Source organism: Pantherophis guttatus, chromosome 15 (assembly GCF_059756535.1).
Source record: "Pantherophis guttatus breed Tessera chromosome 15, ASM5975653v1, whole genome shotgun sequence".
Lineage (NCBI taxonomy): Eukaryota > Metazoa > Chordata > Lepidosauria > Squamata > Colubridae > Pantherophis > Pantherophis guttatus.
The window spans coordinates 9081420-9104906 of record NC_142077.1 but is presented as its reverse complement, the minus strand read 5'-3'; the positions used below and the strand labels follow the sequence as shown (position 1 = coordinate 9104906).

Here is a 23487-nt window from a genome sequence, read left to right as displayed (position 1 = left end):
GATCAGTGTTGGGGAATCTTATCCATGCCTTTGATGGTTACGCTTGAGGGCAGAACAGCAATAAGAGCAACATAGAAAGATAAATTCAAACTTGAATGAGCTTAGGTCATACTGGTGTACATTTCCATTTTCCATCCTGGCCAGACTTGAATGGTAGGCTAGTTGAATTGCTAAAGAAACCTCTGGGACTGAGGCTTGACTTCATTGCTGCCTAAATTCCCTAATATTATATTTGGTATGTCAAATTTATCTGTTTATCTCTAGAAAGTCTCAACAGTATAATTAAAAATGCAGAAAGGTTGTCAGATGAATGTGATGGTATTGGTTTTTTAATGAAAGAGAATTGCTAGTTTATGTTTCATATCTTTTTGATCTGTAAACGCGAACCATTCATAGATGTCTGTATTTTTAATAGAAATCCATTTCTTTTGGATTAAATTGCTTGGAAGGTCAGTGACGTTTGGTCAGACTGGATGGTTTGAAAACGTACTGGAGAAACTTGCAAATGTCTTGCATATTAACCTCAAATCTGCTCGCATATACAGTGTGAACTAAATAAATTGCATTGGTAATTTGTTTTTGCCACTGATGTCTACAGCCATGAAAAGCTTATCTCTGGAATTGCCAAATATTTTCCAACTCTGGCTCAATCAGAGCTTCCAACATCATTTAGATTGTAAACTTGTAGAACTGGCTTTATCCCTAGAACTGTGATTAAGCAGTGATTAGAACGATATGAACAGGCATTGTACTCTATTAGACGCTTGCATCTTGAACACTAAATAATAACTGCTCAGCTGAGAACAAATGAATACATGTAATAAATTCTCCACTCGGATTCATCATTTCAACATTGATTGCATTGAAATATATTTGAACATCACAGAATAATGGCTTTTCTGTTAGTGCTAAATTCCTATTGCAGATGTTGACAAAACCTAAGTTAGGTGAAGTTTTTGTATCCTGGCTTTTTTTTCCAGGGTATGATATGATGAAGAAGGGGAAAAATGTTAACAAGCTTGAAGTGTGTATGAATATTCCCATAGAATAGGCTTTCAGCTTTGCTCTGGTACGAGTCCCGGAAACTAAGCCATACCTGAAACTCTGTTTATACTTTATCTATTGAAATGAATGCTTAGATTTTTATTTTATTTTTTTGTAAAATCTGAGTCCAGAAATTTCAAGGTACTAAAATGTGGTTTCTTAGCTGATTTTCTGTGAGCTTTAATGTATGTTGATTTTTCTCTGTCTTTCTCCTAGATATGGACGTGTTGAAAGTGTCAAAATTCTCCCCAAAAGGGGATCGGAAGGCGGCGTGGCGGCCTTTGTGGATTTTGTGGACATTAAGAGTGCGCAGAAGGCACACAATTCTGTCAACAAAATGGGAGACAGAGACCTTCGGACGGATTATAACGAACCAGGAACCATTCCTAGTGCTGCTCGGGGATTGGATGATACAGTTTCCATAGCATCTCGTAGTAGAGAGGTTTCTGGGTTCAGAGCTGGTGGTGGGCCCACGTATGGCCCACCACCATCACTTCATGCACGGGAAGGACGTTATGAGCGGAGACTTGATGGGTAAGTTCCAAGGTTTCACTAGGCAGGTATTTTGTAATTGATTGTGGTGAGAAACACAAACTCCTGATAGGGCCCCCAGATGGATTTAAAATTTGGGGAATTATCTGCATTTCCTATTTTGGGTTGGAAACGGAAGTGATTCCCATCCCAATGGCTGGGATCTTGTGGATCTGTAGAAGATGTTTCCTGCAGCTGGTTGGAGACCCGATTCTAAGATGGAAGACGCCTCGATTATGGAGCTATTCATCTAGGGCTTGACAAACCCCAATTCTTGGATAACCTTAAGGCCTTCTTTGGATGTATCCTTATTATCCAATGGAGTTTATTGGATACCGCAAGTCTCCAAACCCAGATATGGAGTACCTTCAGCATTCGTAGGACCTACACAATCCCTTGGCAAAGCTTCGCGTGTAGTTTTTTCAGGGGTGTGCTGGTTGATATAGTCTATGCATAAAATTGGATTGGTATCAAAATTTTGTAGCAGGCTTATAAAAAGGCTGCCTCGTCTTGGATTCTACAGTCGTTAGCCCTGGGAATACATACAATGAAGACAGGAGAAGGCCGCTGTTGACGTTTCTTTCCCCTCTTGGATCTACATCTACTTTCCATGTACCTTGGGATTACTATCCTCATGGCAAACTGAACGAGACGGACGCTGCTCAGTTTTGGAAATTTACAGGCCATCCGTTGAGGTGCTGGAATAATGGCTACTACCTCAGATTTGTGGGATGGTTTTGAGCCAAGATCCCAGTGGGCCAGGGGAGTGGATTACTTACTTAGTCTTCCTAAAAAGCACATGTACAGTGAAAGGCACTCTAGCTTTAAAGACATGGTGTCGATCAGCTTGTGGATACGTCACAGACTCTGCTGGATGGTTACAAAGCTGGACAGAGGATGTCTGCTAGCCTGGGGCGAGGCCTTCGTTCATCCCCTGGTGCCTTTTTTTTTTTTTTTAAACCAGCCGATTCGTTCAGACTTAGGGCGACAGTCTGTGGTGGATGTACCTAGAAGCGCTGGCTGTCAGAAGAATGAAGTTGGGGGCTTCCACCCTTTGGCCAATCTGGGACTACTGGCTTCCAGTGGAGTTTTATTTTGGGTTTTTTTTTTCCTTCTTGTCCCTAGGATATTTTTTTTTTGTCTTGCTCGCTCATCTAAAATGCCACTTTTTGACACCCTTGCTTGTCCATTAAGAAGGTGGATTACCCCTATAAGAGGGGCCAAATTGGGGAAGTTATGTTCACAATTCTCTCCCTAGATTTAATTGGGAATATAGGTCGTGTTTCCACACTTGGAAAAGGTTGGTATGTCCTGCCCTGTGTATATTAGCCCCTCTCCTAACCCAAGTCAGTTCCTTTTTTTTCCACTAACTCCAGTAGTAATTAGTACTAATAGCTAACCAGCACTGCTGTAGTCATTAGATTCTCAGCTTTGCTAGTTCTTTTGTCTGTCTTCTGTGTCCTAACCAATAAAAGGGCTCTTACACACTTATACATTAACTTTTTCTAGAAATCTTGCTTTTTTTTTCTTTTTTTCTTTTTATTGTATCAGCTTTCACTGATATAATATTGACAGGGTGCAGGGTGTGTGTTGAGTGTTGTTTCAAAAGGCGAGGGCGAGAGAGCTCTTTAAATAAATATTTATACACGCTGAGACAGTATGTGATCTTATTTGCATGGAGCTGCAAACGTTTGTGATACCTACTAAAACGCCTGCCTTATAGGTTTTTTTTTTTTAATCTTTCGTGAGGCAGCTCTGACTTGCTGGAGAGGCAAGAATTCAGACAAAAACCTTAACATGGACCCATGGCCACTGCCTCCTCCGTATGGGGCAGGAACAAGTGGCTTAAGGCCTGCACTACACTTACAGCAGGAGCATAAAGTGGAAAGAGGAGGAGAACCTAATTCACTGTTTGGGGTGGGGGTGGGGTGGGGGGAGAAGGCAGGTCCATGCATTTTAACCTGACAGCCAAGAGGAGAAGCTCTTCATATGTAGGATGGAGATAACCGAGAACTGGGGTCCCTGCTAATTACTTTTCAAGGAAGGTGATTGGAAGTAAAAAGGGGGGGGAATGATTTGAATTCCTCCTTCCTTGAATGGTTCTAGGAAACTTTTGTAACTAATATAAGCGCTGGCTTTATTGCTTGATCTGCGCATGTTTGTTCTGAATTATTTCATCTGTTTTCCTAGCCGTGTCCTACAAAATGGGCCATTCAGTGACATCCTCTAGATTAGAACGCTAAATTATTGGAGGCCTTTTCTTGGCCTAAGCAGCTCACCCAGGTTCTTAGTTGTCTTAGCAACATAACTTTCTTTTTTATGTTCTACATAGTTGACAACATAGTTTTACGGGAAACATAATTCTGTATGTAAAATACAGAAATGGCCACAATTTGTTTTATCGACTATTAAAATATCCCATCCTGTTATTGTCTAAAGTGATTTTTAAAAATACCGCTACCACTCTCTCACCAGCACACAGAAACATTGTGTATCTTGTTTTCGGAGCTTAATGCCTGTGACTTTTGTTGGCTGTATCTTGACTTCATTATTACAAAGATAAGCAGAGATCTGACTTCAGCTAAGCTGATACATTGTCCTAGGACTTTTAGAAGCAAAGATTTCAAGTGAGCTTTTAAAAATAGATAAATTGCTTTTTTTCTATGAATTTGTGGCTAACGCCAACCCCTTAACGACAGGATTCTAGGGTAGTCATGGAATGAAATATGTTAATAGTTCAGTTTCATCCGAGAAATAGATAAATAGAACTGCTGAAATGAGGTCACTTTGCACAAGATCTTTTGGGTCTGTGGTACACAATTACGTCCACAGAAGCTTAGTTCAGACTTCTCCAACTGGATGCCTTTCAGATTCGTTAGCCTTCTTCTCCCATGATCCCTAGCCATTGTCCTGCGAGGCGAGGATTATGGGATAGAAATCTAGAACAGAAGCAGGCATCAAGCTGGCTCGGTTTAAGCAGTGAAACTGAGTCAGTGCCAGAACGAAGTTATGTTTAAACGTGAGCGAGAAGTCACGTAAAAGGACCAAGCTCATTCAGTCTGTTAAATAGATCATTGTTGGCCTTTTGATGACTTTTGCAGTAACAGCCAACCCTGCATTAAATGCTTGCATGTTGTTGAGTCATTGTTCTCCTTCTCTGATTTGACGTGCCTGTTTTTCCCCTCCTAAATGCAGGGCTTCAGATAACAGGGAGCGTGCTTACGAGCCTAGTGCCTATGGACACCATGAACGGGGGACAGGAGGATTTGATCGCACGAGACATTACGATCAGGATTATTACAGAGATCCTCGGGAACGAACTTTACAACACGGACTCTATTACAGTTCTCGGAGTCGCAGTCCGAGCCGCTTTGATGCTCATGACCCTCGTTACGAACCTCGGGCTCGGGAGCAGTTTACGTTGCCCAGCGTGGTACACAGGGATATCTACCGGGATGACCTCACCAGGGAAGTCCGAGGTAGAAGGCCGGAACGGAGTTACCAGCACAGCAGGAGCCGGTCCCCCCATTCCTCCCAGTCCAGGACACAGTCTCCCCAAAGGCTGGCAAGCCAAGCATCCAGACCCACTCGGTCGCCTAGCGGAAGCGGTTCTAGGAGCCGGTCTTCGAGCAGCGATTCAATCAGCAGCAGCAGCAGTACCAGCAGCGACAGGTATCGTCCTCCCTCTGGTAGGCGTGGGGTGTGTTTTGCTTCGGGTCTTGGTATTGATCCCGGAAACCACAGTGCATCGGCTGCAAATGTTGTGCTTTCCTCTGCTCCTCCTCCTGAAAGAGACCAGCACCATCTCCTGGTCTGCTCCTGCCTCCATCCTCCCCTTCCCTCCCAGGGTGGAGGCCAGGAGCGTTGGGCGGGCCAAGGGCGGACCATTTGGAAGGCTGCCCCCAGGAGACAAAAGCCCCACCTGCGAAATGGATCCCTTTTGAGCCACTCTGGGGGGAGTGGGGGGAAAAGATTCTTTGTTGCTTTTGTTGGTTTTATGAAAGGGTGCCCTTACAGACCCTTTGTAGAAGCAGCCTTTGATTGATTGGGGATAAGAGCTTTCTGCATTTTTCATTTATAATTCAGCACCGACTAACTGCCTGGACTATCCCTCTTTTCTTCTTTATTAACGGCATCTTTTGTTTATTGCCTTGAGTTCGAGTATCTGGATGAAATTTAATAGATAGGCGAATTATGGGTTTTCCACTGTTGCTGTGGCTACTACATAGCTTGCAGTCGTGAAATTGCACTGGTCAAGCCGGTCGGCTGTTCTCTGTGTTGGTTCCAGTCAAGGAACTGCGGCACTGTAAAAAAAGAAAAAGAAAGAAAAAAGATAAACAGAAATATATCATCCCATTTATATTTCCAAGGAAAGGACCTTCCTAATCAGAATGTAGAAGTACACCCGTAAATGATTGAAAATTGCCATGTTGAAACACGTAGGCTGTTTTTAAAGGAGGCAGATAAGAAGGTGCCATTGTGTTGTTGTATACCTCTCTAGCTTTTGTTTTGTCAGGGCAGCTCCCCACGTTGTGGGTGTACACTGGGGATTTATTCTGAGCGTGAGGCCTTCCACGGGCTGAGAATAGCCTTTCCCCCAATCCAGCCCCTGTTTTTTGACTCTTCCTCCTTTCCCCCCCTGTTAAAAGAATTTGGAAAATCTCCCCTTGCTTCAAAGGGAGATTCGTAAAACCTGCCATCACCTTGGATTAACGTCAGTAAATAGATGTTCTTTAACCCACTGAAATAAGCAGCTGGCCAGCAGTCCTTTTTGTGTGAAAGGGTGGGTGGAGGAATGCAGCCATACTAGTTCTCACCTTCATTAGACTTTGGAACTGTGGTTTAAGGCAAGGAGGAGTTCAGGCATTTTGTATTTTCATAGCATGTCAGCACTTGAGGAAATATGCTAGAAAGACACGGGGGAAAATAATGTTAACGTTGGGAGTGGCCAGTGGAGAATTTTCCCAAGTTGAATCCTACCTAGGCAAGATCTTCTTCCTGCTTTCATGTTTTATTTTTAAATCTCAGCTGCTCTCTGGAGCTCATCCAAATTCAGGCTGGTCCTCCTTAGCGTCCTCCGTCAGGTTTAAGAGCTGTTGAATTTGAAAAGATGGATATAAACTTGATCCTGGAATGCTTGCCATTCGTTCTTTGGGCTGTTTTTCGGTACTGTCTACAAGCAGGGCTTTACGGCGAGTCCAGCTTTCCCTGAAAGTAATATAATCGATTCTGCTTTTAAAGCTGTAAGCCCAATTTGAGACAAAGATAAAAAGCGCTATGATAGAAGATGCTTGGGGAGGGGGAAGTCAGCATTGAGGCTTTCAAAATTGGCTGGTGAGTTCGAGTTCATTTGATTTCTTTGCCTGTCTTGTCATCCTCAACTCCCAGAGTGAAAGCAAAGAGTGGGAAACTTAATTTTGTTATGTAACCCTGGCCTTTTCCTCCTGCTTGCCCCCTTTCCTTTCTTTCCACCTCAGGAATTTGCCAGCAGAGGATGAATCATTGGCAGAGAGCGGCAGGTTGATGAGAGAGAGAGAGTGTGTGTGTGTGTGTGTGTGTCTGTGTGTAGTTTTGTGGTTTGATCAGAAGCTTCAGAATTCAGTCCCAGCAGACTGCAGTTTCAGGTGATTTCGGTCCAGGGAAGGCTGAAGCTGTAGCAAGGAGCTTGTGGTGCAAGTCCCAGTTTCTCCATAAAACGAGGGGAGGATTGTCGACAAGAGGAAAAAATCCTGTCCGTTCTGGTTTCTTCCAGTCCGCTCAGCTACTACACCTTTCCTCAAATGGTGACTCGTCCCGTGGCTTTGCGGAGTCCCCAATTCAGTGGCTGTTGGCCATTTTCACAGGTTGCGCAAGCCTGCCTTCCCATCTGATCCAAGCCATCCTCTCCCAAGCCGGGTCTTAAATATTTCCCCCAGGATCCTATGCCATTTCACGCCTTGTTAATTGAACACAGATTTTTTTTCCCCTGCAGTCCTTTAGTGGAAGGCAGCTTTGTTTGCCTTTCTTTCTTTCTTTCTTTCTTTCTTTCTTTCTTTCTTTCTTTCTTTCTTTCTTTCTTTCTTTCTTTCTTTCTTTCTTTCTTCCTTCCTTCCTTCCTTCCTTCCTTCCTTCCTTCCTTCCTTCCTTCCTTCCTTTCTTTTTTTCTTTCGGTTCTCTCAGGAGGGATACCAGCTTCCTTAGGTCAGATACCTAGAGATGAAATTGGTGTGGGTTTGCATTGGATGCGGAACTGATGTTTTGATTCAGACTCTCTTTGTACTTGGAAAGCTGTCCTTTGCCAGAAACTTTTCTTTTGTTAATAAAACAGCTTGCGTTGCACACCTTTATCTTAGGTTGCCCCAACTGCTTACCAGACTAACAGGGAATGTGGTTGTCAGATGTATTTGTGAGGGGGGAAAAAAGCAGTGTTTCCCTTCAAGGCTGCATATTGATATATTTTCTTTCTTTGAAAAGTAATTCAGTGTTGTACTTCCTATAACTAAATCTCACAAGGGAACAAACAATACTTTAATAAAACAGTTGATAGAAGCTTGGTATGCAAACATCGCCTTGACTAAAGACCCTCTTCTGGGACTGTCTCCCCCCCCTCCCCCCCGGTGTGTGTGTGTGTGAGAGAGAGAGACATACATCAAATGTATTGCAAAGCAGTATATATGGAATTTATTTTATTTTGTTCCTTCAAACCTATTTCTAGCATGTCTTGCAAAATGTGAAAAACTTAATAAAAACAAATTTAATCAACACGGAGGCCGCTGCGCACCCCCCCCTCCTGAATAAATCTGTGTGGATCTTAAAATTCTTCCTTTCAGAGATACCATGGCTGTGCAAAAGAATACAAAGGGGGCTCCAAGGCTTCATTATTGATAAGCAAAACCCACAGCAGGAGTTGCTGTGTTCAAATTCTGCAGGCAACACAAGGAATTCCTCCTTTGGGTCTCCCAAACTAGTCTGAACTGGAATCCTCCAGCCAGATTTGGCTGCTTGCCCTCTCCTGGTAGGCTCTGTCCTCCCTGCCTGCTTGTTGTTTTTATTTTTCCAAAGCAGGAGCCCCTGGGTTAATTGGGGGGTGGGTGGGGAGAAGGTGGGACTGGCAAGGACTTGGGACAGTCCTGGCAGAGGGAAAGGGAGAGGGCTTACAGATTCCCCCTATTTGAAAGTTGAGCTGAGAGGAACGGAATTGGGTTCTGCTGTTTACTGTACTATCTCCAGTACAGCATTAAGAGAAGATGGAAAAGCTCTGTAAGAAAAAGTTGTAAATCAAAATGGATATCGAGAGGGGTTTTGTTTTTACTACAAACGGTTTAAATAGCCCAGCAGATTGGATTATGGTTCTACTACGGTGGGAATAATGTGAATCAGATTTAGCTGAGCTGGCTCTCTTAAGCATCCCCTCTGGGACTTTACTAGGTATAGCAGGTGATTAAACTTTATTTCCCTTTATTCACCCTTGGAATTTTAAAAAAATTTCTTAGTCCAAAGTTAAATTTTTCCACTCTCTGCCAGCAGAGCTAAAAAATGTAATTTGACTTGTTCAGACAAAGGTCTCTGACCATCTTATGTCATTCTCTTTCATCGCCTTCAACTCTTGCTAGTAGGCATATTTTGCCTGCTGATCCTTGAAGATGAAACTCAAAATCCTTTGGCCACCTAATGAGAAGGAAGGACTCCCTGGAGAAGAGCCAAATGCTGGGAACGATGGAGGGCAAAAGAAGAAGGGGACAACAGAGAAGGAGGTAGCTGGAAGGAGTCCCCGAAGCAGTCGGCATGAGCTTAAATGGACTCCAGAGGATGGTAGAGGACAGGAAAGTCTGGAGGAACGTGGTCCATGGGGTTGTGATGGGTCAGACACAACTTCGCAGTTAACAACAACAACATAAAAATATTCTCTAACCCTTGGTTACAATAGCATCCAAACATATGCAGTGTTGATAATTCTGGTGGCAGGAAGGTGTGAGCCTTGTTGTACAGTATTTTGTACAAGCAGAAATAAAGGCAATTTTAACTTGAATGCTTGCCTGTCAGAAGCCCGCAGTAATTTTCAGTCAGCGTTCAGGCCTAATTCAGAACACTGTGATTAACTTTCAAACAAACGCCTGCAGCTTGAACGTGTGACGGATGGCCTCTCTCTCTCTCTCAAATATATCTACCTGATACTTAAAATGCCCTCTTTAATGAGGTGGGAGAGCCAGTTTGGTGAAGTGGTTAAGGCGTCAGGGTAGAAACTAGGGTAGAAACCAGGAGACCATGTTTAGGACCTGCCTTAGGTACCAAGCCAGCTTGGATGACCTTGGGCCAGTCAGACATGCTCAACCCTAGGAAACAGACAATGGCAAGCTAGTTCTGATTCAACAGGAAAGGAAGGAAGGAAGGAAGGAATTTAAGAGATGCTTGGTTGCCTATCACTTGCATCAAAAATAGGTATCAGGTGACCTGTTTCCCCCAAAACAGGGGAAATACTTTTAAATACTGTTTGGTGTGTTTTAGATCTCAAAACAAATTGCTCCTCTTCACTTAGTGTTGTTTTTATATTGATTTTATGCAACTTCATATTGGTTTCTATGCCGATTGCTGCATTGGTTTTCCTTACTGTATAGATTGTTTTTACTTTATTTGGGTTTTGATGATGATTTGAAAGCTGTGGGAATCCCCCCAGACGACTGTCAGTTGTTTGGACTGTTTAGGTAACAGATTTGGTTTTGATGCTCGTTGGGTTATCCGGGAGTGGGCAGTGTCCTTATTTGTTGCTTCCACAGATACGGAGGGTGTTGCAGATACATTCCTTTCTTTGGGAGTTTGAATGTTTAAAATCCAAGGTTATCCTTGGAGAACCTTCGGTGGTTGGTCTCCACAAAACTGTTCCAGAACTTTTTCTCATCAAACTTTCCCAATGCAAACTTGTTATCTAAAGCCGGCCTGCTGATTTCCAAATGTTGTGTTTTAGCCTGTAGGCTTCTCTGAGACTCAAAGTTTCTAATTAATTTGTTTCAATTTTAGCACAGTCTTTACAATCATCAATGAAGTACCCATTTTTACTTTTTTTTAAAAAAGCAATTAGCTACTGTTGGAAGACTTTGATACATCGTTAGTATTGCTGTTGGTGTTATTCTTTTCTCAAAAGGCACACAGTTTTGGAGGTGCAGGTTTTTCAAGTGACAAATAAACTGCACTTATTAAAATTAAGAAATACATGCCACTGGTAAATAGGTTTAACAACATTAGTAGCCAGGATCTAAATTAAAAGATTTGGGTCACACCATAGCAGAAGTTCTGCCTTCTGTTCACATTCATTTGCCTCCATTTGAAAAAAAAAAAGAAAAGAAAGAAAGATTAATTTATATGTGTTCATTAATTTTACCATGTTTATGGGCCATCAAGATACTAAACATACATAAGTTACATAAGTGATAACCTTACATAAATATAAAACTAAATAAAAGCTATCTCCTATTCAAGGAGCAATAATTAAAAATTATCAGGATCTGGTAGTGTTTAGGAACTTGGATTATGGATTTCTAGACAACTGTATAGCTTCGACTGTAAATATAAAAGAAAATGTTAGATCTGTTTCTGGCATAAAGCAAGGGTCAGTGTTTTGTGTTTTCTTTGTTTCAATACCAGTTGCATTTTTCTTACATCTTTCATAATTTTATCATTCTGTTAATGGAAAGGAAGAAAATTCAGCCAGCTATTACAATTTAATGGAATGTGCTAAAAAAGATGCAGCATGAATAATTACACTTTCCTTGGTGTAATCACTTGACATCTCAATTAGTAGCAGATTGCTGTAGTGTGTCACATTTTGCAAAATACGCAAAAGGAGAGATTTTTTCCATGCCTTCCTTTCAGGAAGATGGGTTTTCCTGGTTGGTTTGTCAGGCAGAAAAGGGGGATTGTGAAGACCAGTAGATGGGATTTTTTTAAAAAAATATTATTTTTGGTTGATGTTGCAGTGTACTGAACAAAAGATTTCTCCAGCCTGAACTTGCTTATACGTCAGGACTCTTGCTGGAGACTTCCCTGCATGTTCCAGGAGACTCTGAAATTCAGCCGGTGGGAAGGATGTGAAGATGTTGTGTTCAAAAGCTGGAACAAACTGTGGTATTTCAGCAGTTCTGACAAACTATTCAGGTTGGCTGCAGATCAGCAGAGAGGAGGCTAGGAAGTTTTAGTTTTTCCAGATTTGGGCCTGGAAAGCAAAATTTGGAGGAGTGCTTCAGTGTTTATACAGGGTCGTGCATCCCTGCTTCATCCGGAGTCCTCTTCCCAGCAATTCCCAGCCCCTCGCTCTAGTTTTCTAGCATCTTCCCTCAGCTCCTTCTCTGCTTTCTCTTAGCTAACACTGTTGTCCATGCCTTTAGAATAGAATAACAAAGTTGGAAGGGACCTTGGAGGTCTTCCAGTCCAACCCCCTGCTTAGCTGCAGGAAACCCTACACCACTTCAAACAAATGGGTCATGCAACATCTTAAAAACGTCCAGTGTTGGAGCATTCACAACTTCTGGAGGCAAGTTGTTCCACTGATTAATTGTTCTAACCATCAGGAAATTTCTCCTTGTTGCTTCTCCATTGCACCGGGGAGAGAGAATCCAGGAATGGGTGTTGCTCTCTCTTCTGCCTGGAGACTGAGCTTGTCATCATTTTTTGGCAGCCCCTGAGATATTGGAACGCTGCTATCATGTCTCCCCTAGTCCTTCTTCTCATTAAACTAGACATACCCAGTTCCTGCAACCATTCTTGATACGTTTTAGCCTCCAGCCCCCTAATCATCCTTGTTGCTCTTCTGTGCACTCTTTCTAGAGTCTCCACATCTTTTTTACATCGTGGCAACCAAAACTGAATGCAGTATTCCAAGTGTGGCCTTACCAAGGCCTTATAAAGTGGTATTAACATGTGATTTTGACTCTATCCCTTTTTGACTTGATCCTGCTCTTAAATCCCCATTTCGTTTCATATACAGTAGAAAAAGAGCCGAGGTGGCGCAGTGGTTAGAGTGCAGTACTGCAGCTACTTCAGCTGACTGCTAGTTCAGCAGATCAGCGGATCAAATCTCACCGGTTCAAGGTTGACTCAGCCTTCCATCCTTCCGAGGTGGGTAAAATGAGGACCCAGATCATTGGGGGCAATATGCTATTTAGTATACTGTCTTTGGTGTAAGCCGCCCAGAGTCCTCGGAGAGTGGGCAGCATAGAAATATGAATAATAAAATAAAAATAAAATAAAACCTCTGGTCCCAGCCATAATTCATTCCATAACTTTGGTCGCAAACCGATTTGGTCGTGACCCAAACCTAATTGTGGAAATTTGGTGCTTACAAAAAAAGAAAATGGCGTGGAAAGGGGAAATCGGCCGTGGGAAAAAAAAAATGTGAATTTTTTGGTCAGATCCCAATTTGGTCATGGTCAGAAGCGTTGGTGACCAGAGGTTCTACTGTATGGACTAAAACATGCACACATTCTGGGTTCTCGGGCAGAGCAGCTGTTCAGTGCCTAGCAGAGTTAGTGCACTGAACCTCCTCTACATTCCTAGCCAGTTGTAAACCTGGATAAGGGTCTTTAGGGGTGAGCCCTGGACTCGCTCTTCCACTCCGAAGGCCTTTCTGATGCGAGGCTTCTCCCAGAAGGCTGGCTTGGAAACAACTCTCCGTGATACGAGGACTTCTGACAAGAAGATTTATTGTGGAAAAGAAAACTTGTGTTCTAAAAGAATGCCAGCAACTGCTGTTTATAGGCAGTCACATAGTGACTGTTCAAAGTTACAACCGCACTGAAAAAAAGGAACTTGGTGCACTCGTGACCTTTGTAGCATTCCCATGATCATGTGATCACAATCCAGATGCTTGGCAACTGACTCGTGCTTACAACTGTTGCTGTGTCCCAAGGTCCTGTGATCCTTTTTTGCGACCTGACAAGCGAAATCAATGGGGAAGCCAGGATTTATACTCCTTGCAGTCAACTTGGTCATTTGCATCCTTTTAGAGAGTCATTGAGGCCACTTTGAGGTTTATCTGTGTCCTCAGGGTCACCTGAGTAGTGCAAATGGGTTGTGGAGCCTTCTTGGCCGCTCTTTTGAAGACAGCCAAGTCCACATTTTGGACAGAGAGGACCGCTGGCTTGACAGAGAGGTCGAAGAGGCCATCTATGTTAAAATTGAACAGCCCTCTCTCAACAGAGGGGGAGGAATATGACAACATCCATCTCCAGTCTACAACACAAGTCCTTTCAGCAGTTCCAAGAAGGCTCCACAACCATTTGCATCACTCAGGTGACCCTGAGGACACAGACAAACCTCCGAGCGGCCTCCACGACTCTCTAAAAGGATGCAAATGACCAGCTGTCTGCAAGGAGTATAAATCCTTCCCTTCCCCACCATCCAGTCAGAGCTGAAGAAGCTTCTTGGATGAGAAGTGAAACATCTTCAAAGAAAAAGTCCAGCTGCCTCTTGAAAAAGCACCTCTGGGACAACCATGACCTGGATGACTGAGAATCTCCATGGACAAAGTCCACCTTCCTACATCTCTTTCCACGTGTTGTTATCAGCTAGGAACTGCTTTTTTTGGGGCTGCAGTGGTGGCTTTTCCTGTTTCTCTTATTTTTAGAAATGATGCCTAGCATCATCAACTCCTTGTTTCCTTGGGACGATGTTCACAGACTTAAAAAAGTCCTAAACATTCTTGGGGAACGATTTGAGCTTTTGGAAAGGTTTCAATTTTGCTACATTAAGATGATATTCTGATATTTTAGTGTTGATGGCTGCTTTGATCTAGCATCTGTTTCTAAATGTTTTCATTTTAACTTACATTATTGTCTAATTTAGACACGAACATTCAGTTTTTGCCCTTTCCTCATCCTTGGGGAACGACTCCACTTTTCTGTCATTCAATTTTTAACAAACATAATTTGATATGCTCAGATGAAAATACTTTCAAAACCCATCTTTTTCTAGAATCCTATTGTTTAAGCCAAGAAATTAAAAGACGCTTGCTCCTGGGGAGGAAAGCTATGGCAAATCTAGACAGCATACTAAAAAGCAGAGACATCACCCTGCCAACAAAAGTGCATACAGTCAAGGCTACGGTTTTTCCAATTGCAATGGATGGCTGTGAAAGTTGGACCATAAGGAAGGCTGAGGGCCAAAGAATGGAGCCTTTGAACTCTGGTGCTGGAGGAGACTCCTGCGAGTCCCTTGGACTGCAAGGCCATCCAACTGGTCAGTCCTAGAGATCAACCCTGACTGCTCTTTAGAAAGCCAGATCCTGAAGAGGAAACTCAAATGCTTTGGCCACCTAATGAGAAGGAAGGACTCCCTGGAGAAGAGCCTAATGCTGGGAACGATGGAGGGCAAAAGAAGAAGGGGACGGCAGAGAACGAGGTGGCTGGATGGAGTCACCGAAGCAGTCGGCGTGAGCTTAAATGGACTCCAGAGGATGGTAGAGGACAGGAAGCCCTGGAGGAACGTGATCCATGGGGTCGCGATGGGTCGGACACGACTTCGCAACTAACAACAACATTGTTTAAGTGGAGCACTTGCCTAAAAATAAAAAGTCAGTTGAAAGAAGCAGCCGTGGAGAGGCTTAAGGGCAATACTAGGAAAAAAGGAAGAGGGAATCTCCCTGGTCTTGAACAAAGAACACGAGGAACACGAGGGAGAGGAAGCAGATTTATGCCTCTTACTCGCTGATTAACCTGATCGGCAACGAATTTTATTGTAAAGACGATGAGAGGAAGGAGCAATCAACCTGGCTTGTAGGAACGCCTTTCTTCTGTTTCTTTATTTAACTATTTTAAAAATGCTTGCGGCTGCAGGATAAAGTGGAGCAAGAAATTGTTGACTTTTTAGGACAGTTTTATTTGTGTCAGAGGCTGCTTTGCAGAGTCTATTTATGCCGAAGTGTAACATGGGTTGTGGGTTTTTCCGAGTGCAGTTGCAGAAGGAGAGTATTTGCGGCAGTGCCTCGATGAGCTAATCCATCCTGAAGTTGTCTTGGGAGGACAGTCTGTGAAATGCAAGCACCCAATGACTCCCCTTTCTCTTCTTAGATGAAAGCGAAGGGCAGTGAAGCAGGAAGAGATGGTGCTTAAATTAAGGGAAGCCGCGGGGGCAATTCAGAAATCTCTCTTAAATAGGAAGACAGCACCCCTTTTTTTTTTTTGAAAAGTTTTTTCAGTTTTATTTTTTCTACACATAATATAAAATGTACATTTTCTTATACATAATTAATCATACACATATATATTTTCCTTAGAGAAAGCATTAAAATAAGACATTTTAATTACATTCGGGGTTGCTCCTCCTCTTCTTCTTCTTCTCCTTTCTTTCCTTTCCCAGCCTCCTCTCCTCTCCTACTTTCTCCTTCCTCCTCTCCTACCTCATCCTACTTCCCCTTCTTTCCCCCACTCCTCTCTTCTTTCCCCCTTCTCCCCTTTTCTCCTACTCCTGTCTCCTACCTTTCCTTCCTCTCCTTTTCCCTTTCTTCCATTCCTCTCCTCTTCCTCCCCTCTCCTCCCCTCTCCTTTCTATCTTCTTTGCTATATAATATTCTTCTTGTTTGGTATCCGAGCAACTCCTATATTCTACTCATATATACTTTCTTTCAATTTCTTTTCAGATTTATTCTATCTATCCATATTATCATTATTATCCATTACTCTTATACTCTTCTTCCCCCCCCCCCTTTTCAATTTTCACTGGTATCATCTAGGTTTCTATTTCTTTTTTTTATCTCTCCATCATTTACCTTTTTCTTATCTCCCTCATTTATCTATCCTTTTTTATTCATATTTCTTTTCTAACAGAGGACAGCACCTTGAAGGACCACCATGCTTCTTGATTCTGCTGGAGTGCAGGACAAGTTCTTCACAAGCTTAATTTTAGCTGGAGGGGCGGGGGGGGGGAAGGTCGATAGTTTATCCACACAAACTTAGTCACATGCCAGCATTCACTAGTATGACATGACATGCTGGGGCCACCAGCTGATCGCTTGGCTTAGGTAGGTCAGAGTTGTAGGAGAAAATAAGTTCACCTTGGCAGCCTGCGTTAAACCCCGTAGAGTCTGGTGCTTGCTTGTTCTCTAACTTTACACTTCCGTTTCTATTTCAGGTGGCTCTTGCTACCATTTGTGGGCTTCTCTGATTGGACTAATTAAAAAGCCACGTGCAAGAAATAGTTCTGCAGTCACTGGTGTTTCTCCACTCACCTGACTTATTTATTTATTGGTTCGATTTATATGCGGCTTACAATGCGTTAAGCAATGCGTTAAGCAGGGTGGCTTACAATGCGTTAAGCAACAGCCTTCATACTTTTGTATATACCTGCTTAGTAGGGCTTTTGGCCCCCCCTAAGCGGTGTTCTTTTTTTTTTTTTTTTTTTTTTTTTATACAAAGTCAGTTTATTGCCTCCCCAATCCGGGTCCTCATTTTACCTACCTCGAAAGGATGGAAGGCTGAGTCAACCAAGACTTGCGTGAAGTGTCTTGTTTCGGACGCAGCAGGCAAAAGAAAGCTCTTGTTTTCCAACAGGAACCTGGTTCTTGCTTCGAAGGAGCTTGGATTTGAGGAACTTTGGGGATTATTGCAAGTGCTGCAGTTTTTCCTTTGATCGGAGCCGCTGTTGAAAATGCGCATGAAGTTGCTTTCAGCCAGTTCAGCACCTGTCATCTCTGCCAAAAAGAAATCTTTTAAGTTTGGCTCAAGGGAATGCGTAGATAAGCTTCAGAAAGGTTTAAGATTTACAATTCCTATCTGTGACCCTTTTATCAGTTCTTGCCTTCCCTTGGTCAATTGGTGCTTTTTAATCCAGTTCCCTGCATTTGATAAAAGAGATACAGAGAATATTTCTGATGCCTCCCCAGATGTTTTCACTATCCAGATGTTAGCTCTTCTAGAGCCTTTGGCAGATTCAGTTTGTTCTCTGTGACTCACGGATTAATAAAAAGTCAAGACCCCTGCTAGAGTGGAGGGCAGATTATCCCTGCTTCAGGGATATTTCTAACCTCACTTTGTTTTTTTCAGAATCTTGGACAGTCCTTAAAGAATGGGAGACTGGAAGGAGCAACAAATGTCTTCTCAAATAGAAACCTGTTGCCCATGCCTCTCTTTGGGCTTGCTGGGCAACTGTGTGGCAGTTTGAAACCATTGGCAACTCTGTGTGTATGGGTATAACTGCTATACATTAGAGAGAGAGAAAGAGAGACGAGTGTGTTTGCGTTTCTACTTCTTTATGCACTTCGTTTGCTTTCCAACAAAAACAGAATATTGCTTGAGGTCGCTTCAAGCACCTTATACATTTAGCTTGTTAATGAAATTATGATAATGAGAAGTTACTGTTTAATCAGCCTCCAGTGTTAGGTGATACATTAATGTTGCAGCTGGAGCTGCGTTGGATCCAAGAGCTGAGTTGGCTTTCCTTGTGCATATCCGGGTTTTTGCATCCTCTGGCCTGATGGCGGAATCTGAATGGAAGCAAAGGTCTGTCAGACAGCAAAATTGCTGGCCTCAAAGGATCTTGGGAGTAAAACCAAGTGCTAGAGAAGCAAAACCTTGCAAATAAAACTCAAGTTTTTTACCCACACCATTGTAGCATGTTGGGAGGATGAGAAACAAATTGGTATTCTTTTTTTTTTGGCAAAGATCAGTATCCCCGAACGGTGATTGAAACATTCTTCAGTCAAATGAAAATTGGGTGGCACTTTTGTGCAGGGTAACAAGCAGGGGTTTACGTTGGCACTTCCTATCGCCTGCCAGTTGACTGGGAGAGAAAAGCAGAATTCTTTGCCCTTCACTCTTGGTCATCAGCGGTTGCTGCTTCGGGAGCTTGTCTCCGACTTCGAAAGGACTACGTAACCCGTTGAAAGCCCCTCCTCCCGGTGACGATTTAGACATCTGCAGATGACAGGTTCTGTCTTGGGAGAGACCTTGCCTGTCATTCCCACCCAGATGTTTGTCCTTCTGTGACACAAATACATCGTCTAAAAACAAAGGAAGTCTATTGTTTTCTTGCAGCGTTTAGACACGTGCACAATTCAACTGTTGAACTCATTTTCACTCCTAAAATTAAAATACAGATCTATCTTGTCTAGAATGAATTCTGCAACTGTATAAGACATTTATTTTCTCACAATCCTTGTTTCACAGAATTGCTAGTCTAGTTAAAGGAAACCCTCATTTACAAAGAATCTCATTGGCTTAAAAAAACCCTCAAACAAACTATGAAATGAGACAGACCGTTTGGTGTGTAGTGATTAAAGGCCCTGGACTAGAAACTGGGAGGTTGTGAGTTCTAGTCCTGTCTTGGATCCAGAGCTAGCTGGGTGGCTTTGGGCAAGCCTCCCCCTCGCTCAGCCCTGCGGTTTCTTAAGGATGAAATCCCCTTGTTTCAGGGTAACTGACGGTTGGCAAGGATCAGTCAGGCACCTGTGCCCTTATATTGTCGGGAATTGTTGGGTCTTCCTGTACTGGGTTACCAGTAAGTTGCTGCATTGTTTACTCCCCCCCCCCTATTTAAATAATTTAGAAACTGCATTGCTAGGAGAGAATGCCTAGTAAAACACTTGGGGAGGTAAAGATTTTAAAAATAGGATAGAATGGACATAGCGTGAGAATTCCTTAGTTTTTTTTTTTTTTTTTTTAAATAAAGTTCTCGGTGAAAGTTCTGCATTCTCTTTTGGAGGAAACCACATGGCGATGAATTAGGCCAAAGGTCTTCAAGCCTCTTAGCTTATATCTGTGTCAGTAGGAGCAACTGTGCCCAACCGACCTGTCCCCCAAGGGACGGCCTTAGAGTTTACGCCCACCTTTTTCCTTTCCTCTTAAAAAAATCAGAGGCAGGCAAATATTCCAGGAAAGGGAGGGTAGTTTAGCTTGGATTTTCTGCAAGTTGCTGCACGAGAGGTTTTCCCGCTGTGGGAAAAGCTTGGTAGATCCCAACTCTGCACCCTTTGAACTGGGATCTGTGCCAGGAGCTCCTTTTGGGAGAGTCGGCTCGAACTGGGGATTGAGACTCATTTGGCTAAGCACGGATCACCTGGCACAAACTCTTTTCTCACCTGACCTAGGACAGTGCCAAGAAGCGTTCTGTAACCATGGTGTATTGGTTTCTTAAGTCTCTTCTTAGTTACCGTAATGTTTTTCTATTGCTGGCAATTACTTCCTTTTCCACTTGCACCGTCACTTCTTCGCCTGTGTATCTGAATGCAACTTCTGCTCATATTGCCCAGAGGCGCTAATGAGAGCCGTTCCCGTTCTCTGGTGGTACAAGTCCTTAGTCTTTGTACAGGTCCCTCAGGTGTGCAAGACGTCTTTTATGCAATTCCCTTTACGACCCTGCCCTTTTTGCCAACTTAACGTGTCTCTTCACACAGTCAGATGCTAATGAAAGTTTTGTTTTAAAGTTACGTGCGGTGAGTTTGAGACAACTTGTAAACGTCGTACTTTTATTTTCAGCTAAATTCCTTTTCCCACGCTTTATTGGGGCTTTTATTTTCCACTTCTGCATACTACTGTGTTTCCCCGAAAATAAGACCCTGTCTTATATTTTTTTTGAACCCCAAAATAAGCGCTTGGTCTTATTTTCAGGGAGGTCTTATTATTTGGGGGCGCATGGAGGAAACCAGAGGAAATGGCGGGGAATGGCTGTGCATGCATTTAAATATTTTCAGGGAGGGCTTATTTTCGGGTGAGGGCTTATTCTAGCACATGTGCTCAAAAGCCCGCTTGGGCTTATTATCAGGGGATGTCTTATTTTCGGGGAAACAGGGTATGTTTCTCCTTTCCTTACTAAACTTTTGTGTAGGTAATCCTCGATTTACGGCCACACTTGAGGCCAACATTTCTGTCGCTAAGTGAACCATTTGTTCAGGGAGTTTTGCCCCCTTTTTCGACTTTCCCTTTCGACAGTTTAAGGGAATCGCTGCAATTGTTTAAGTTAGTCGCATGGCTGTTTAGTGAACATGACTCCCGCATTGACTTTGTTTATCAGAAGTTCACAAAAAGGGATCATGTGACCCCGGGACACCACAACCGTCATAAATATGAGTCAGTTCCTAAGGGTCTGACCACAGGGATGCTGCGACTGTCGTAAGTGTGGAAAAACAGTCATAAGTAGGTCAATATTGGAAAAATGAAGCTGTGCCTACTATTGAAGAATGGACTTTGAAGATGGCCAGTTTTGCAGAGATGGTGAAGATTTCAGCATATTTAAAAGATCGCTCACAAGAGACTTATGTATGGGAGTGGAAAAAGTGGATAGATTATGTGCAGAATAAATATCAAACTAAGAAATATCAGATAGCTTTTAACTGAAAGTATTATATAGGGATAGAATAATAATAGAACTTTGTGAAGATGTGAAAAATATACAGGGGGTGGACGGGTTCAAGATTTATAAAAAGGGGATTTTGATTTGGATTATATTTTGAGGAAGTCTGGGGGGGAGGGGGGGTTAGGGAGGTTTGGGAGGGTGGGGGGGGGAAATTGGGGAGAAAATGTAATTGTAAAACTTTCAATAAAAAAAACGGTCATAAGTCACTTTTTTCTATCCCGTTGTTACTTGGAACGGTCACTAAACGAACTGTTGTAAGTCGAGGACTACCTGTAGCACCTTTTATAAATCAGCGCTCCACAACCAAGTGCCCTTTGGATGTCATGGATTGAAACTCTCAGAGCCCTGAGCAGGAATTCTGTGACTGTATTCCGGAATATCTGGGAGGGGCCAAGTTGGGAAAAGCCGATTAAGATTTGCAAGTAATAAGTAGCTTACTGTGGTTTTACAACCTGTACTTTTCTTAGTTTCTTGGTAGAAGGCAAGCAAGCGTTCATTTTAATCATGCTGCTCTCTGAAGGGGGAAGGAAAAAAAAAAAAAACCAGCGTAATTTTTCAGGCTTCCTGTATTATTACTGATAAGCTGAAACCAAAGATTTAATTAACTTCCCTGTTGTCAGCGTAAGGGCATTTACATTACACCAAACCCGGATGGCGTTCGTTTGGCTCCTTTGTTTGGGGATTTTGCAAACTTTCAGTGAGACTGAGTTCTTTGGGGCTGAGTTGTTTTCATGAACATGGCCTTCTGTTGTGGTCCAGGCGTCATAGGTCCCTGGTGCAGAGCTTTATTAGGTGTTGCTGGCTGTTTCAGTTAATCAGAATTCCCGGCTTCTTGTCTACATTCTTTAGATAAAAAAGTAAAGATAAAGGTTCCCCTTGCACATATGTGCTAGTCATTCTTGACTCTAGGGGGCGGTGCTCATCTCCGTTTCAAAGCCGAAGAGCCAGCGCTGTTCGAAGACGTCTCCGTGGTCCTGTGGCCGGCATGACTCAACGCCAAAGGCGCACGGAACTCTGTTAACTTCCCACCAAAGGTGGTCCCTATTTTTCTACTTGCATTTTTTATGTGCTTTCGAACTGCTAGGTTGGCAGAAGCTGGGACAAGTCACCCCGTTACGCGGCACTAGGGATTCGAACTGCCGACCTTCCGATCGTCAAGCTCAGTATCTTAGCCGTGATGGCGCAGTGGTTAGAATGCAGTGGTTAGCTGCAGTTTGGCAGTTCGATCCTCACCGGTTCAAGGTTTACTCAGCCTTCCATCCTTCCGAGGTCAGTCAAATGAGGACCCGGATTGTTGGGGGGCAAGAGGCTGACTCTGTAAATAGCTTAGAGAGAGCTGTAAGGCACTGTGAAGCGGTATATAAAGTCTCAGTGCTGTTGCTGTTGCTATTAAAATTGGAGATTTATTCCCCTTCACCGGAGAGTTAAAAAAGAGATTTCGGATTACGATTTGTCTTAAATCCTTTTTCTCACTTGTACCTCACCCCTTCGGGCTTCCTTGAAGGTGACACATAGCAATATACGGGACGGGAGAAGAAGCCAAGGCTGACATCTTGTTTGTCTCTTCGGAGCCTTGGCATAAACTGTTTGTCAGGTTTCGACGTCGTCTCACCTGCATTTACTCTAGTGCTGACACTGTTCCTAACTGACTTTCTCACGGTCTCCTTTTTGTGCCCGTAGCAGCGACTCTAGTAGCAGTTCGAGTGACGAATCTCCAGCCCGTTCGGTTCAGTCGACGGCTGTTCCAGCCCCCACCTCCCAATTGCTTCCACCTCTGGAGAAAGATGAACCCCGTAAAAGTTTTGGGATTAAGGTCCAGAATCTTCCTGTGCGTTCTACAGGTAAGTCCCACGCAGCCTCCCTGCACCTCAGTGCCCACTCCACCCAGCCGTGCCGGGGCTGAAGAGAACACTCTGCCGAGACACGTAAAGCCAGTTGAATGAGACGCCACCTTTATAATTACATTATGGGTTCCTCTGACCTACATTTCGAAAATAGGCGGTTTGATTTTTTTTTTTTTTTTTTTTTTTACTGAAATGGCTTTTGGATAGACTGGCTCCCCCTGCACATTGTAATAGAGATTTTACCCCCAAGGAAATCCAGGCTCATCATAGGGAAGGGGTTGGGGCTATGTGACAGTAAAGCCCTTCCTCTGACCAACACAAATATTTTAGCTTCCCCCCCCCCCCTCCCGGGATGGGGAGAGTTCTCTGGGCCTTCTTTTTCATTTCTATACCTCGTATTTAGGGGTGCTAATCATCAGGTTCTGACAGGTTCTGGAGAACCGGTAGCGGAAATTTTGAGTAGTTCGGAGAACCGGCAAATACCACCTCTGGCTGGCCCCGGGAGTGGGGTGGGAATGGGGATTTTGCAATATCCTTCTCCCAGGAGTGGGGAGGGAATGGGGATTTTGCAGTATCCTTCCCCGAGGAGTGGGGAGGGAATGGGGATTTTGCAGTATCCTTCCCCCAGGAGTGGGGAGGGAATGGGGATTTTGCAGTATCCTTCCCCCAGGAGTGGGGAGGGAATGAGGATTTTGCAGTATCCTTTTCCCAGGAGTGGGGAGGGAATGAGGATTTTGCAGTATCCTTTTCCCAG

At 43.4% G+C, this 23487-nt stretch overlaps 1 protein-coding gene across 6 annotated transcripts in view; it reads left to right on the top strand.

Annotated features, from left to right (window-relative positions):
* Positions 1-23487, top strand: part of SPEN (spen family transcriptional repressor) — a 55008-nt gene that overhangs the window by 9419 nt on the left and 22102 nt on the right. For 2 of the 6 annotated variants that reach the window (XM_034401568.3, XM_034401570.3), the window contains exons 2-4: positions 1261-1578; positions 4771-5247; positions 22570-22730. In XM_034401568.3, coding sequence (XP_034257459.2) covers positions 1261-1578; positions 4771-5247; positions 22570-22730 — 956 coding nt within the window. Of the gene's footprint in view, positions 1-1260; positions 2876-4770; positions 5248-22569; positions 22731-23487 lie in introns of those variants that run through there. The other 4 variants (XM_034401569.3, XM_087879011.1, XM_087879009.1 and 1 more) reach the window with 4 other exon arrangements.